General features: G+C 37.4%; 2 protein-coding genes and 1 pseudogene across 4 annotated transcripts; 2 read left to right on the forward strand and 1 right to left on the reverse strand.

Moving 5' to 3' along the window:
- Positions 1 to 483: 483 nt before the first annotated feature.
- LOC147509418 (FCS-Like Zinc finger 14-like) lies at positions 484 to 4,003 on the forward strand. The gene is made up of 2 exons (XM_086601721.1): positions 484 to 1,371; positions 3,497 to 4,003. The coding sequence occupies exons 1-2, from the start codon at positions 863 to 865 to the stop codon at positions 3,657 to 3,659; spliced, it is 672 nt and encodes a 223-aa protein (XP_086457847.1). The 5' UTR covers positions 484 to 862; the 3' UTR covers positions 3,660 to 4,003.
- Positions 4,004 to 5,032: 1,029 nt separating this feature from the next.
- Positions 5,033 to 6,800, forward strand: LOC147509419 (putative long-chain-alcohol O-fatty-acyltransferase 5 pseudogene; annotated as a pseudogene). 2 transcript variants are annotated; one of them, XR_015218489.1, is made up of 2 exons: positions 5,033 to 5,169; positions 5,363 to 6,800. The product of XR_015218489.1 is annotated as a putative long-chain-alcohol O-fatty-acyltransferase 5 pseudogene, transcript variant X2 (transcript). The 2 variants fall into 2 exon arrangements; XR_015218488.1 differs by having other exon boundaries at positions 5,045 to 5,197.
- A 6,658-nt stretch (positions 6,801 to 13,458) lies between these two features.
- Positions 13,459 to 14,694, reverse strand: LOC147509420 (uncharacterized). The gene has a single exon (XM_086601724.1). It carries the CDS (start codon positions 14,339 to 14,341, stop codon positions 13,520 to 13,522), a length of 822 nt encoding a protein of 273 aa, XP_086457850.1. The 5' UTR covers positions 14,342 to 14,694; the 3' UTR covers positions 13,459 to 13,519.
- Between the last annotated feature and the right edge of the window lie 233 nt (positions 14,695 to 14,927).

A 14,927-nucleotide genomic window follows, 5' to 3' on the forward strand; every position in this document is an offset into this window, starting at 1 on the left:
TTATTGTGGAGTGAAATCATAAGAATTATCAATACTTTTATAATTGAGAGCGGTTCCTCTATAACCGGATATAGAGATTGATCTCTATACCACACACACACATTTCGTATCTCGGCGCACACACACAGGTATCGAGGCACACACACATTTCGGATTTGGATCAACGGCGAGATAACACGGTTACAGAGATGATTTCTGTACCCGGTTGTAGAGATCTCAACTCCTTTATAATTTTGTATATCTTATTATAGCCTCCATATTCCCAAATAAACTACATTGATCCCATTGATCCCAGATAGATAGATTAAATAATTCAAAATAAGTTGGTGGGATCATTAAAAAATTAAAAGCTTCCACTTTCACATACCTTTTGTTTTCTTTGGGGCACTAAGATGTATGAATCACAATTATTTTATTCTAATCATAGTGATGGCAGTTTCAATGGTCTATATAACACATCTTTACATGTGATTTGTTTAGTGATCCAAGAGATTTTTAACTTTAAAAAACATGATTTTTTTTATTAAAAGTATAAATGATACTTATTACATTATATTATACAAAAGTGCACGTTGGTTTTTAACGAGAATAATAATAGTTTTAATGAAGTAATTATCTGAATGGAAATGGGTTGGAGTCTTGTGGAAGAAAGAGAAAAGACTTGTGTTTAAATAAAAAACAAATCCACGATAAACAACAAATTAATGTGTGTTTTAATATTACCATTTAAAATCATCGAAATTAATTATGAGTAATTAAGAAATAATTGTGTACAAGTGTGGGTGGAGACTGTTTCTTGTGCACCACTCAATCTACTAAACTCAGAATCTTTTTCCTCCATAAATAAATTTCAAAAAAAAAAATGATCCCAACTATTTCTATCAACAAAAGACCATCAATTAATCTCTCTCTGTTCACCAACTTTTCTGATGAAAATGGCTCAAATAATTCAAGCAAATCTCCAAGAAATTTTGAATATGGAGTTGTTGGTCTTGGAATAGTAGCTGCTATGAATGATGCCCATCAAGATGTTATTTCATCTGTTAAGACTACTACTAAACTCGATAAAATGTCCAAATCAGAACCGATTCCAATAGTTTTAAGTAAACCCGTTGTGGAGAAAGATGAGGTGATGGAGTTATCTGAGAGTTATACTTGTGTGGTTTCAAATTTGGGTCATGGGAGAAAGAAGGAGTATTTTGATGATGAGAGGATTTCGGGGAAGTCTGGTTATAGAGGAGGAGGAGTGTTCTTTACGTCGCCGTTAAAGGATACTGGACAAGGAATAATGTTGTTTCAGTCTGCTGATTTTTTGACTTCTTGTTATCTTTGCAAGAAGAAGCTTCATGGACTGGACATTTTCATGTACAGGTATAAAAATGTCTAAAACTTAATGTTTAACCAATTTTTTTTTAATCAATTACTTTCTGATTTTGAGTTGAATGTGGAAAATATAATGTTTAAGCATATTTTTTACAATGCTTTTTTCCATCATGTTCATTGGCTTTTATTTGTTTGATTGGATGCCAATACAATCTTTGATATCAGATTTTGCCTACCATTATATTTAAGGTTTTTTTGTGCCAGTCTGATTATTTGTATATTTGAAGAATCACTACATATGTACTTGCCAATCCCGTTCTTCTTAAGCTGTTTTTGGAAGGCTATAATGCAAACAGAGCAAATTGCGCGCTATTTCAAGCAAGATCTGATTTAATATTTTAATCAATGTTTGATTGTTTATTCGATGAGTTTGTAGCTTGGAAATTTCCACGAATTTGTGGAACTATGAATAAGATTAAGGAATACGTCATTTATTCAGGTTAATACCTCTGTTCTAGTCCCTGTCGATTGTCATGGTTTTAATTGATGTTGAAGTGATATGTTCCCAATCATCCATACACAGTTGTGCTTTCTGAAGTTATTACCCATTGGCATTGACAGCTTATCACTTCCATAAGGTAGGCTGCCGCTTGTCCAAGAGAACGTATCTGCACTTGTTGTTTTTCTACTAAAAAAAGAAAAAGCTTAGTAGTCCGAGTTATTTCGTTGTTTTGCCAGTTTACTTTTCTACTACCGTAGTCCAGGAAAAATGAAAATGTGATCTCTGTCAGTAAGATGTTCTGTTCTTTCTGCCATAAAAAGGCCTAAATTGATTTTATCCTTGTTCTTTAGCTGATTCGCTTGACTCGGTTTGGCTTGGTCCTGTTGCACTCGATATGCCGAATCTTCTTTTTTGTTATTTTCCTATTTACAGCTGTATGATTTTAAACTTCGTTGTTTAGTTATTCACCTCATTGCTAAAGTTCTAAATGAAAGTGTAGCACTTTTTTTTTGGGTGGTGGTTTGGGGGGGATGGTGGGTGAGCTGAGCTCAGTTTTCATTCCGAAGGGTATTCAAAGTTCTGTAATTGGTTTGTTAGTCTTCCCATCTTCAGTTCTTTTATAGCCTGTGATCGATTGGTTTGGAGCAGTGAAACCAATTACTTCATTTCAACAATGATATTCTGTTTGATTCTATGTGAAAGTCTCATTGAGAATACGGCTTCATTACCAAGAGTGCTAGTTGCCTGCAAGGGAAGAGCTGTAAATGTTTGTTAAAAATGTTCTCTTTAACCATATGGTCGCGTGTTATCATTGGACTAGGTTTTGTGAACCTTAGCTGGTTTAGAAATATGGATGTTAGACGGTCCGATTGATTTGAAGTTGAATCTCTATGCTGACTATCATTCCTTGATCCTTGGAGTTCCAGAGATGAATAACCTTGATCTTTCTCTTGCCTCAAGTACTTCAAATTAATTTTTGTTGCATGAAGTAACTAGCTTTCTATATCAGGAAGTAACTAGGGTAACAACTGTTCCTAAATTGCCGTGCATGAAAATTCTAGAAAGAAAACTATACTACTATAGTCACGTGAATGCTTTTGTACCGTGGACATCATCTTGATTCTTGTATTCTTTGTGGACTTATGCTTTTAGATTTGTTTATCAATAAGAGTTGTATCAGATGGTTGATCTTGGTGTGATTCATTACCATAAGATTCATAAATCGACGCAGTGGAAGTTCCAGAATTCTTAATAGCTTAGAATCTTCCTTTACTGAAAAATATAAGCTAGATTGAACGTCTGACGGTCATATAATTTTATGTCCTGATCACAATCTTATCCTGTTCTGTTTTAATTAGTATTCCGGGGTTGGAACATGCAGAAATTTCGTAATGTGCAGTAGATCTAACTCCTAAAGTTCTTTCCTATATCCTTTCTCTTCCATTGCTAACTGGGGTCTGTCATAGTTGGAACTACTTGGTGCTGTTGGCTTTTAAATTTACTTATCGTCAATTATAGCTGGGAAGTTTCTGGATTTCGTTTGCCTCTTCCTCTTCCATGTGTTTTAGCAAACTCTTTAATGTATTACCTATTAATTTTGTTTTTGTGGATATTTGGTGTCCTCTTCTCTCCATGGACACTATGCTAATATGGCTTCTTCTCCGTTTGCAGAGGGGATAAAGCCTTCTGTAGTGCAGAATGCAGATGCAAACAGATTTTAAGTGATGAACGCAGACAGAAGAAATGTGTGTCAGGAGCACTGAAGTCATTTGATTACTCTTTATCTCCTTGCTCAGCTCCAAGGATCTTTTCGGCAGGGGTGGCAGCAGCTTGATTCTCCCATACGTCCAGTACAAATAATGGTAAATAAGACGGATAAGAGTACTTAGTATAATACTCGGCAGTACAGGCATGAATGACAGAGGAAAGGATTTGGTCAGGTTATCTGTTGATCAATTTCTGCTAAGTAAATCCTCAATGGTGAGAGGATTATTGAATTTGTTGAAGCCAAATAGAGGGCATAATAGACTTGAATATAAAGATCTCTATTATACTAGTATGATCGTGTACTTGTCCTAAAATACAGCCTGGCTCAAACATGTGAGGCAATGAGAGGCATCATGGTTATCATGGTTATCTTAATGACCAATCAAACTAATATACATTTCCTTCTATCAATTGGTCTCAAGGATATAGAATATGTGAAATGGTAGGTGATTGAGTACCATACACAATCTGGATATATTCCAGTATTGTTCTTAGAGTGTAAAGGTATCTAAGACCCTCTTCAGGTCGTAGAAAACTAGGTAAGTATTTTGGAATTAAAACTCTGGACAAGAAGAAGCAAAGGGTAGCTAATGCACAAAGCAATTCGACGAACATTGTTGTGTCGTCCGTAGAAAGAAAATACTATGTATAGAAAAACGTTACAGCTCATAATAGACTTAGTAGTACAAGTGTACAACTTCGAGTTACATAATAGAGTAGTTAGTAGTACAGCTTTGAGTCGTATTCATGCTTCACTTTCTAGTTTCTAGACATGTTATATATTTGTAAGCGGAATCTCTTGGCTTGCTGTCACAATTATGAAGCACTAAATATAAACACTCTACGTTAGAGCATTGTTAGAGCATTTTTAGGAGTGATACTAATTTAGCATCAAACAATTTTCAACAATTTGGTGTTTTTTCAATTTCAGAAGAGTCACATGTTGATGAAAACACCAAAAAAACACCAAACCAAACACCAACTCGGCCAATATTTGGTTCTAGTTTTGGTGCTGTATCAAATCACTCACGCGGTTTACCGCGCGGTTTTAGTCGGGCTTGGGCTAGATTGTGGGCTTCAATCACGTGGTTTTGCCAAAACCGCGCCAGAAATGTTTTGCTGGGCTTGGGCTAGATTGTGGGCTTCAATCACGCTAGAGATTGGGAAAGAAAAATAAATAAAAAAGTTGATGCCGTGGTTTTTGAAAAACTGCGTGGGCTTGGGCTTTTAAGATGGGCTTCACTAGCGCAGTGTTGGAAAAACTATGTGGGCTATATGGCGCGGTTTATCCAAAACCGCATTATTTGATGTCAAAAATTTGATGTTGTTTTTAAATATGGTTGGTGTTTTTTTGGTTTAGTGTTTGGTTTGGTTCAAAATTTTAGTGTTTTTTTTGTTGCTATTATAAAGATGCTCTTTTTCAACAAGAAGTAAACTTAAAGCACAATCTTAAAAATGCATATGTTTGGCGTATTTTCAGCTCATAATTCTTTTGTGGCAACTGTTTTAGGCGACAATTAAAAGGGACAATCAAAGTTGACAGTGTCACACTGTCACCTACCGCTCTCCTCTCAATTGTAAGCTATGCTACATATTATTATAGAGGTAACTAATATGAATATTAAATTACCATCGACGCTACTGTGCTTCTCTGATAAGTGATAAGTGATAAGTGATAAGTGATAACCGACAAGGGTCTCAGTGTACTGTGATAATCACTTCTGTTTCTGTTGTTAGATCTCTGATTCTCAGACTGGCTTTCTTTTTCAGGAGGAATAAATAAGCAAAAGGGAGAAACAGTTGTCAGGTCTTTTTTAGTTATAAAATATTATTCCACTTTTTGTACGATTTCCATACTAAGTAAGAAAATGAATCTGCGATTTAAATTTGGAATTGATTTTTTTTAACTTGGAAGTCAGATCATTTTTATTATGAGACAGAGATATTGCAATATTTGGTAGAGATTGCATTTAAAGAGGTAGAGATAGCAATATTCAGTAGCTAAGTATTTTACAAAAGACCACATGGGCAGTAGAATAGATCCCTTAAAATGATATATTAAATAGGGTAGACTTTCAGATGATCACAAAGCAAGAGTAAAGGGTGAAAAGGGAGAAAATGGAGAAAATGGAGGGAGAGAATGAGATCAAGAGCTTAGTCAAGGTATGGATAACAGTTTTTGCATCTCTAAATTTCTGTTACTTTATAGTTAGAAAGATCCCAGCAGGAGCATTTAGACTTGTTTTTCTACTTCCTATAATCTTTTTATTCACCGTTCTCCCATTAAATCTGTCATCTGTGCATTTAGTTACAATTACCTCATTTTTCATAACTTGGCTTTGCAATTTTAAGCTCATTCTCTTTGCATTCAATCAGGGTGTTTTATCACAATCATCTGATTCAACTATGTCTCTCCTTAGTTTCATTTTTATAGCTTGTCTTCCCATCAAGATAAAAGACAAAGAACACACATCTCATCAAACATCCAAAAGAGGCCTCAGATCACCTTTAAACTATGCTATAAAGGTCTTACTTCTAGCTTTGGTGATCAAAATCTATGACTATAGACAATATATTCATCAAAATTTGATCCTAGCCCTTTATTGTTGCCATATATACTTTGCTGTGGATATTGTATTAGCCATGAGTGCTGCCCCTGCTCGGGTCATATTGGGATTCGAGATCGAGCCACAGTTTGATGACCCATACTTATCGACCTCTTTACAAGATTTTTGGGGTAGAAGATGGAATCTTATGGTTACCAGTATTCTACGACCCACTGTATATGATCCTATACGCAGTATTTGTACGCTTATTGTAGGGAAAAAGTGGGCCTTACTGATTGGTATGGTGTCGACATTCATTGTGTCTGGGCTAATGCATGAGCTGATCTACTACTATGCAACACGAGTGGCTCCCACGTGGGAGGTGACGTGGTTTTTCTTTCTCCACGGAGTGTGTACAGCATTAGAGATTGTAGTCAAGAAAGCGTTGGCCGACAGGTGGCGGTTGCATCCGGTAATATCTACGCCATTGACTATTGGATTTGTGGGGATTACCGGTTTCTGGTTGTTCTTCCCTCAGATTGTGAGAAATGAAGTGGACTTAAGAGCAATTGAAGAGTACAGTTTAATTGTTAAAATTATGAAACGCATAGTGCAATTATAGAACAAAAGATCGCAATAAATTCCAATTTTCTGTCAAGAAATCTCGCACTATATGATAGCCTAGTCATTCGGAAGTCATTCGGAAGCCTCCTCAACTTCTGAGTAGGCAAATTTAAATCTCCTTATTTATTTAAGTTTATGGGTCTATTACTGCCGGACCCCAATTTGTGTTGTGCAGACTCCTAAAAATAAAACAATTATTACAAGTGTGCCATTGGTTTCAAAAAATCTATAAAAAAAAACAATTATTACAAGTATGTCATTGGTCCCCAAAAAATTGAATTCAAAACCCCAAACTTAAACGATCCGGCTAGGTCGTTTGGACTAAGTCCCAAATGATTTGGCCACACCGTTTGGGACTTAGTCCAAACGATTTGGGCACACCGTTTGGGACTTAGTCCAAACGATCCGGCCACACCGATCAAGAGCCCAAAAAACAGAATTTTATATTTTTTTTCAAAGTTCAAATCCCAAACGACATGGCCACATCGTTTTTGACTAAATCCAAACGGTGTAGCCATATCGTTGGAGACTTAGTCCAAACGGTGTGGCCATATCAATGGGAATTTTTCTAAGTCCAAACGGTGTGACCATTTTTTTCTAAGTCCAAATCTCAAACAACATGGCCACATCGTTTTGGACTCGATCCGCATCGTGTGTAGCCATATGGTTTTGGGATTTGAACTTTAAAAAAAAATTAAAATTCTGTTTTTTGGGCTCTTGATCGGTGTGGCCGGGTCATTTGGACTAAGTCCCAAACGGTGTGGCCAAGTTGTTTGGGACTTAGTCCAAAACGACTCCAAATTCGGTCGTTTAAGTTTGGGGTTTTCGAATTCAACTTTTTTGGGACCAATGGCATACTTGTAATAATTGTTTTTTTTTAGATTTTTTAGGACCAATGGCACACTTGTAATAATTGTTTTTTTTGTTGGAGTCTGCCCAACACAATATGGGTTAGGGGTGGGCAATGGGCCGGGTCGAGTTAGCCCGGCCCTAAACATTTAAAGCCTTTCAGTTATTAGGGGCGGCCGGCCGCCCCTAAAGTCCATAAAGGCGGGTCGGCCTAGGGTAATAAGTCTAAATTTCAAGCCCTGATCCTACCCTAAGCCCTCTTTAACAGTTTAAGGCCGGGTCGGGCCGGGCCTATATATTTTCTTCTTTTTACTGCATCAGTTTTAAAACTCATTTATATTACAAAAAAATTTCAAAGATTTGCAAACTCAAAGTCCCACCACTTTGAAATTTGAATAACAACCAATCTAGTAATAATTCTTGATAAGTCCAACAATTTAAAATGCATATCCACAATCTAATAAACTGAAGTACATAGAGACTCATATTTATATTTCAAAATTACAGTTAAAATGCACAAGACACATTTTGGAATGAGCTTTCACTAACATAAATTCGTTATTTTTTGTACTCAAATCTCACCAAAATTACATTTAACATTGAATAACACAAAGACAAATAAGAGTATGGAATGAGTTTTTACTGATGTCAACCTATTTTTCATTAGGCTAGTGCCCAGTGCCTAGTGCCCATTATTGTTCTTGGCGACTAGGTTAGACGGGGAGTTGTGAGGTGTACGTGAGTTGTGAGATAGAAACAATTAGGTTTACAAGTTTTTATGATATAAGACAAGTTATTAGAAGTACCCATACGGTAAGTGATAAATTACAAAGGACAATGTTATTTTAATTGAAAATATGTAACAAGGAGTTGGATAGTTTTAGTTGTGTATTTTATAGTGAAATTATAACTAGGGCTTAGTTAGGGTCGGACCTATGTTTCAGAACCTTAGCCCTGACCCTGCCTTAGAAGGCATTAGGGCCGGGTCGGCCCTGTCCTAAACTCTGTGAGGGCTTTAGTTGTAAGGGCTTTATAGGGCTTAGGGTCGGGTCGGTCAGGGCCGGATTAGGGTCGTTAGAGCCAAATTCCCACCCCTAATATGGGGTCTGTCAATAACAAATACCTTTATTTAATTTAGAAATACCGAATAAGTTCCATTTTTATTAATATAATTTGAATAAGGTCTTTTTGTTTATTAATAATTTAGAAACACCTCTCTAATGTCACTTAAATTAAATAATTACTCCTATTTTTCACATTGAAATTAAAACAAGTCCTATTTTATTATTGATAATTTAAAAGAATCTCCCTAATATCACTTAAATAACATAATTATCTCTCATTTTGTTTAAATAAATAAATAAATGAGTGTCTCATATATAATTACGATTACCATTTACAATTAGAATCCAAAAAAACCATGCTAACTATCGACCTGGAGGGACAGGTTTCGAGACTTAAAAAAACCGATGCATAGTAAGGTTTGCATACTTGTCTCTACACTATAACCCACTCTCCACTATCGAGTATGCAAATTGAAATCTCCCTATTTGCTCAATTTATAAACACCTCCCTCACAAAAATTAGAAAATCCCCCTTTATTAATAATTTAGAATAACCCCTAATGTAATTTAAATTAAATTATATAATTATTTTCCATTTTTCTCCTTGAATTTAGAACAAACCCTCTTTTATTAATAATTTGAAAAAAAAAACTCCCTAATGTCACTTAAATAACATAATTATCCCTTATATTAAATTAGATGTGCCTCCCTATGTAATTACAATTAGAATCTAAAATAACCATGCTAATTATCAATCTCGAATGATGGGTTTCAAGACTTCAGGAAAAAAAAAACCTCGATACGTAGCACGGTTTGCATACTTGTGTCAATGTAGTAGTGTAGTACTTACTGATTTTAACGGGAGTTATTTCCCATAAAGCTGGGTGCAATGGCTTCGCATTCCCTTAAAATCGGTGGGAGTTGCGGTGGTTTTCTCCTCCTATCTCTATATAACTTTATATATATTGAGAGTATTATTTAGGAATGAAGAATGCATTCCACGTGAGTTGAAATGGCGTGGTTTGTAAAAACTCAAACGGCACCACTTGAAGTGGCGTGGAATATAAAATATAATTTTATACCGCGCCATTTGAAGTGAGTGGTTTGCAAAGTGTCCCCACCAAACCACATGTTAATTATGAGAACAACGAATTACTACACTACCCCCACAATTTTTATTTTATTACGGATGTATCGTCTTTTGCTAGTTATGTTTAAGAGGGCGCATGGGTAATTTCGTCTTTTGCAAAATTTGGGTTTCTATTCTACGCCATTTGAAGAGATGCCGACTGGTTTAAATTATTATTTTTTTGTTTTCATTCCGCGCTGGTCGAAGTGGCGTTGAAAAAAACTTGGGTTTCAAACCGCGCCAGTTCAAATAGCGTAGGATTTGTTGAAATTGGAATGCAGAGAAACTTAAAGTAGCTGGAAGGAATCTCTTATTTGATCAAAGTAAACTGGGGCTATTTATAGCCTTTACAGAAACAGAAATGAAATAACTAACCACATTATACAAGCCTCTAAATCCTCCTGAAGACTAGGACTTATCTACTGACTGAAAGACTAATTCAAACAATTATATCTAACATTCCCTCCCTTAAGCTAATACATCTGCACTTAGCTTACTTCAGTCACTCCAAGCATTCCATGAAGCTTCTCAAACTGCTCCAGCTTTATTGGTTTTGTCATAATATCTACAATTTGATCTTGAGATTTGCAGTAGCTCAGCTCAACGACTCTCTCGTTCACCAAATCTCTTAAGAAATGGAATTTTACATCAATATGCTTGTTTTTCCCATGAAACACTGGATTCTTAGACAACTGTATAGTGGAGCTGTTATCACACATAATCATAGTGCTTGATTTCTCTTTAATTCCAAGCTTCTCCACCACCCTTCTGAGCCAAACACACTGACATGCACACAATGCTGCTGCTATATACTCTGCTTCCGTAGTCGAGAGAGCAACCACTGGTTGTTTCTTTGAGCACCAAGAGACTGGACCAGACCCCAACATAAACACAAACCCAGATGTACTTCTCCGATCATCTAAGTCACCGGCGTAATCACTGTCTGTAAATGCCATGAGTCTCAAGCTGCTTTCTCCTTTCTTATAAAAAATCCCAAGATCAGTTGTACCTTTTAAGTACCTCAAAATTCTTTTTGCCGCAAGCCAGTGTGATATAGTAGGACTGGACATGAACCTGCTTATCAAACTAACACCATACATCAAGTCAGGTCTAGTTACAGTCAAATACATGAGGCTTCCAACCACCTGCTTGAATAGAGTTTCATCAACTCTAACTCCTCCCTCATCCTTGGACAGACCTTGTACACGGTACTATTGGATTCTTCAACTGCATTAGCACCCTCCATATCGAACCTTGCTAATAATTCTGGTCGTATTATCTTCTCGGCGGATGAAAATTCCATCCGTTACCTTCGTTTAACTTCTATTCCAAGAAAGTATTTCATCTTCCCAAGTCGGACATATCAAATTCCAGCATCATTGAATTTTTAAATTCATCAAACATGCTTCTATCATTCCCAGTAAAGATCAAGTCATCAACATAAAGACTTATCAGTAATATTTTACCTTCTTTCGACTTTGTGAACAGTGTGTGTTCACTGGGACACCTTTCAAAACCTTCGCGCACAAAATACGTTTCAATTCTGTTGTACCAAGCTCGCGGCGCTTGTTTAAGGCCATATAATGCCTTCCTCAGTCTATAGACTTTCTCTTCTTCTCCTTTCTTCATAAATCCCTCGGGTTGCTGCACAAACACTTCCTCCTTGAGCTCCCCGTGAAGAAAGGCGCTCTTCACATCGAGTTGAAAAACCTCCCAACTGAATTGAGCAGCCACTGCAAGTATCATACAAATGGTATCAAATCTTGCCACTGGAGCAAACACTTCAGTGTAATCTACTCCATGGCGTTGTGCATACCCTTTTGCCACTAGCCTTGCTTTGAACTTTTCCACATCCCCATCTTCGTTAAGCTTAGTTTTGAACACCCATTTAACTCCAATAGGTTTAACTCCTTTAGGTAACACAGTGAGTTCCCAAGTTTGGTTCCTCTCTATGGCTTCAATTTCTACTGACATTGCTTCCCTCCATTTCTTGCTTTTAATTGCTTCTTTAAATGAAATTGGGTCATTCTCAGTCACCATCATTGCATTCAAGTTTTCATCTTCAAATGATCCCTCCCCTGTTTCATAATCCGCCATCCAACTTGGTGCTCTTCTTCCTCGTATACCCCTCCCTTCAGCTAATTCTCCATGTACATTAGAGTTTTGCTCATTTGGAGGTGACTCTGTCGGGTTGCTACTCAAACTGTTGGAACTGCTGCTGGAATTGTTTGAACTTTTTCCATTGCTGCTCGAATTGTTTGAACATGTTCCACCATTTGCTTCTTCATTCTGGTCATCCTCTCCATCACTTCCATCTTCATCTTCCCATTCTAATATATCTTGCTTGATTTCTTCCTCCGTTCTGCCCCAATCCCAACTTTCTTCTTCTTCAAACACAACATCCTTGCTGACGAAGATCTTCTTTGAGACTGGATCATATAATCTCCACGCCTTGGACTCATCACTAACTCCTAAAAAAACACATTTTCTGCTCTTATCATCCAACTTACTCCTCCTTTGATCTGGTACATGAACATATGCTATGCATCCGAAGATTCGAAAATACTCCACCACTGGTTTCTCACCACTCCATGCCTCTTATGGAGTCTGGTTTTCAATTGCTGCTGTTGGGCATCGATTCTGAATATGCACACACCATCTCACTGCCTCGGCCCAAAAAGCTTTAGGAACTTTCTTCTCAATTAACATAGATCGAACAGCATTCATAATTGTCCTGTTCTTTCTCTCGGCAACTCCGTTCTGCTGAGGAGTAAAGGCTGCCGTCAGTTGTCTACTGATGCCCTGTGATTTACAAAACTCTCTAAACTCATTTGAGCAGAATTCACCACCCCTGTCTGTCCTCAAACAAGTTATGTAAGCACCTATCTCCTTCTCAACACAAGCCTTAAAACTTTTGAATGTAGCAAAAGTTTCCGACTTTTCATGTAAGGAATAAACCCAAGTTTTACGAGTGAGATCATCAATAAAGCTTAAGATGTACCTCTTGCCATTATTTGAAGCTGGCTTAATAGGACCACATATATCCGAATGCACGAGCTGAAGTCGCTTTGACGCCCTCCACAAACTCTTTCTCGGTACAGGCATTCTATGTTGCTTGCCGGTTAAGCATATAGTGCATACCTTCTTTGAAAACTTCAGAGAGGGTAAGCCAACCACCATCTTCTTATAAGAAAGCATTCTCAGTCCGTTGTTGTTTAAGTGCCCAAAACGACAATGCCACATATGAGCTTCTTTCTCCAATATAGCTTCAGCTTGTAAACACAGAGAATTTCCTGAATGCCATAGAAGCTGACAGATAAAACATTCTAGTTCTACTCATATCAGTTTGCATAATCAACCCCCTCCTAGGATGAAATACTTTACAGGTTCCATCCCGAATTAAAATGGCTAATCCCTTCTCTTGAAGTTGTCCTATGCTTAATAAATTGTTTTTAAGCTCAAGAATATAATAAACATCAGATATTACCTGGGTTATGCCATTCAATTGCACCCTTACCCTTCCTTTTGCTACCACTGCCATTTTCGTGTCATTCCCAAGTTTCACTGTCCGACTGAAATCTTATACCAAATCTGAGAACCATTCTTTGTTCCCTTCATATGATTCTCGCCAGAGTCAAGGAACCATACTTCTTCTTTGTTTGTTTGATGAAGCTCTATATAGGACATTAACAACAGCTCATCTTCTTCCTCTAGCTCAGCATAGTTTGCCTTTTTTTCCCAGGTCAGGACACTCGTCTTGAAAGTGTCCCAATTTATGGCATTTGAAACACTCGATCATTGCTTTGTTTAGAGGTTGTCTCCCTCTGCCTCTTCCACGTCCTCCTCTAAACACACCTCGACCCCTTCCTCTGCCAAACCTATCTTCCTGAGCTACTTTCAACACATGTTCCTCCTCTTGGTATCCCTGCATTCTTTGTTCATGGACAAGTAGACTTCCATGCAATTCATCAATGCTCAAAGTACTTAGATCATTTGACTCCTCTATTGAACAAACAACATAATTGAACTTGGCCGTCAATGATCTAAGTACCTTACTAACCACTGTACTCTGCTCCATTTTCTCATCATTTGCCTTCATCTTGTTCACCACAGTTAAAGTTCGTCCCAAGAAGTTGTCTACCTTTTCTCCTTCTTTCATGGCAAGCAACTCAAACTCCCTTCTCAAAGCTTGAAGTTGTGCTCTTTTCACCTTCGTGGACCCTTGATACTTCTGTTTCATTGAGTACCAAATTGCCTTTGACGTCCCCTTGTCAAGAATTGTTTCCAGGATTTCTCTACCAATCGCCTGGAACAAGTAGTTCTTGGCCTTCAGATCTTTGAGCTTGGCCTCCTCCACAGTCTTTCTCTGCGCTTCACTTGCTGGTGATGTCCCAATTGCTGGTGTAGAGATCCCTACTTCCACTAAACTCCACATCTCCTTGCTCCTCAGAAAATTCTCCATCGTCATTGACCACCAATCATAATGGCCATCGAAGTACGGAATGGACGGTTTCAGAAACTTCTCTGTGGTTGACATTTTTGATCTCTCTGTGACACTTCTCACATACACACGCTCACACTTTGTTTCGCTCACACTTCTCACAAAAGCATCCACTCTAAAAAAAAACTGTTTCACTCACACTTCTCACAATCACTCGCACACACTCAACCGGACCCTTACGGTAGCTCTGATACCAATTGTTGAAATTGGAATGCAGAGAAACTTAAAGTAGCTGGAAGGAATCTCTTATTTGATCAAAGTAAACTGGGGCTATTTATAGCCTTTACAGAAACAGAAATGAAATAACTAACCACATTATACAAGCCTCTAAATCCTCCTGAAGACTAGGACTTATCTACTGACTGAAAGACTAATTCAAACAATTATATCTAACATTATTCACACCATTGATTTAACAAAATCTACTCTCTATCTGTATAACACTATTTTTTGGAGGGATAGACATAGAGAGTTGCGGACCATTGGACTCAGCATAAGTCGACTAGGGGCATTCAGATAGATTTTCACTAGACAACGAGTTACAGAGATCCAAATATCCAATAGCAGATACGGGTTAATGAGACATTATAAACAGTCCTTAATCGATAGCAACCAAACAAGT

Source organism: Coptis chinensis, chromosome 3 (genome assembly GCF_015680905.1).
Source record: "Coptis chinensis isolate HL-2020 chromosome 3, ASM1568090v1, whole genome shotgun sequence".
NCBI lineage: Eukaryota > Viridiplantae > Streptophyta > Magnoliopsida > Ranunculales > Ranunculaceae > Coptis > Coptis chinensis.

Excerpts from the sequence above, each read along its gene's own strand:
- LOC147509418 (XM_086601721.1), top strand. The coding sequence starts at position 863 with ATGATCCCAACTATTTCTATCAACAAAAGACCATCAATTAATCTCTCT. Across the intron at positions 1,372-3,496 it reads CTGGACATTTTCATGTACAG|AGGGGATAAAGCCTTCTGTA; the intron begins GTATAAAAATGT and ends CTCCGTTTGCAG.
- LOC147509420 (XM_086601724.1), bottom strand. The coding sequence starts at position 14,341 with ATGTCAACCACAGAGAAGTTTCTGAAACCGTCCATTCCGTACTTCGAT.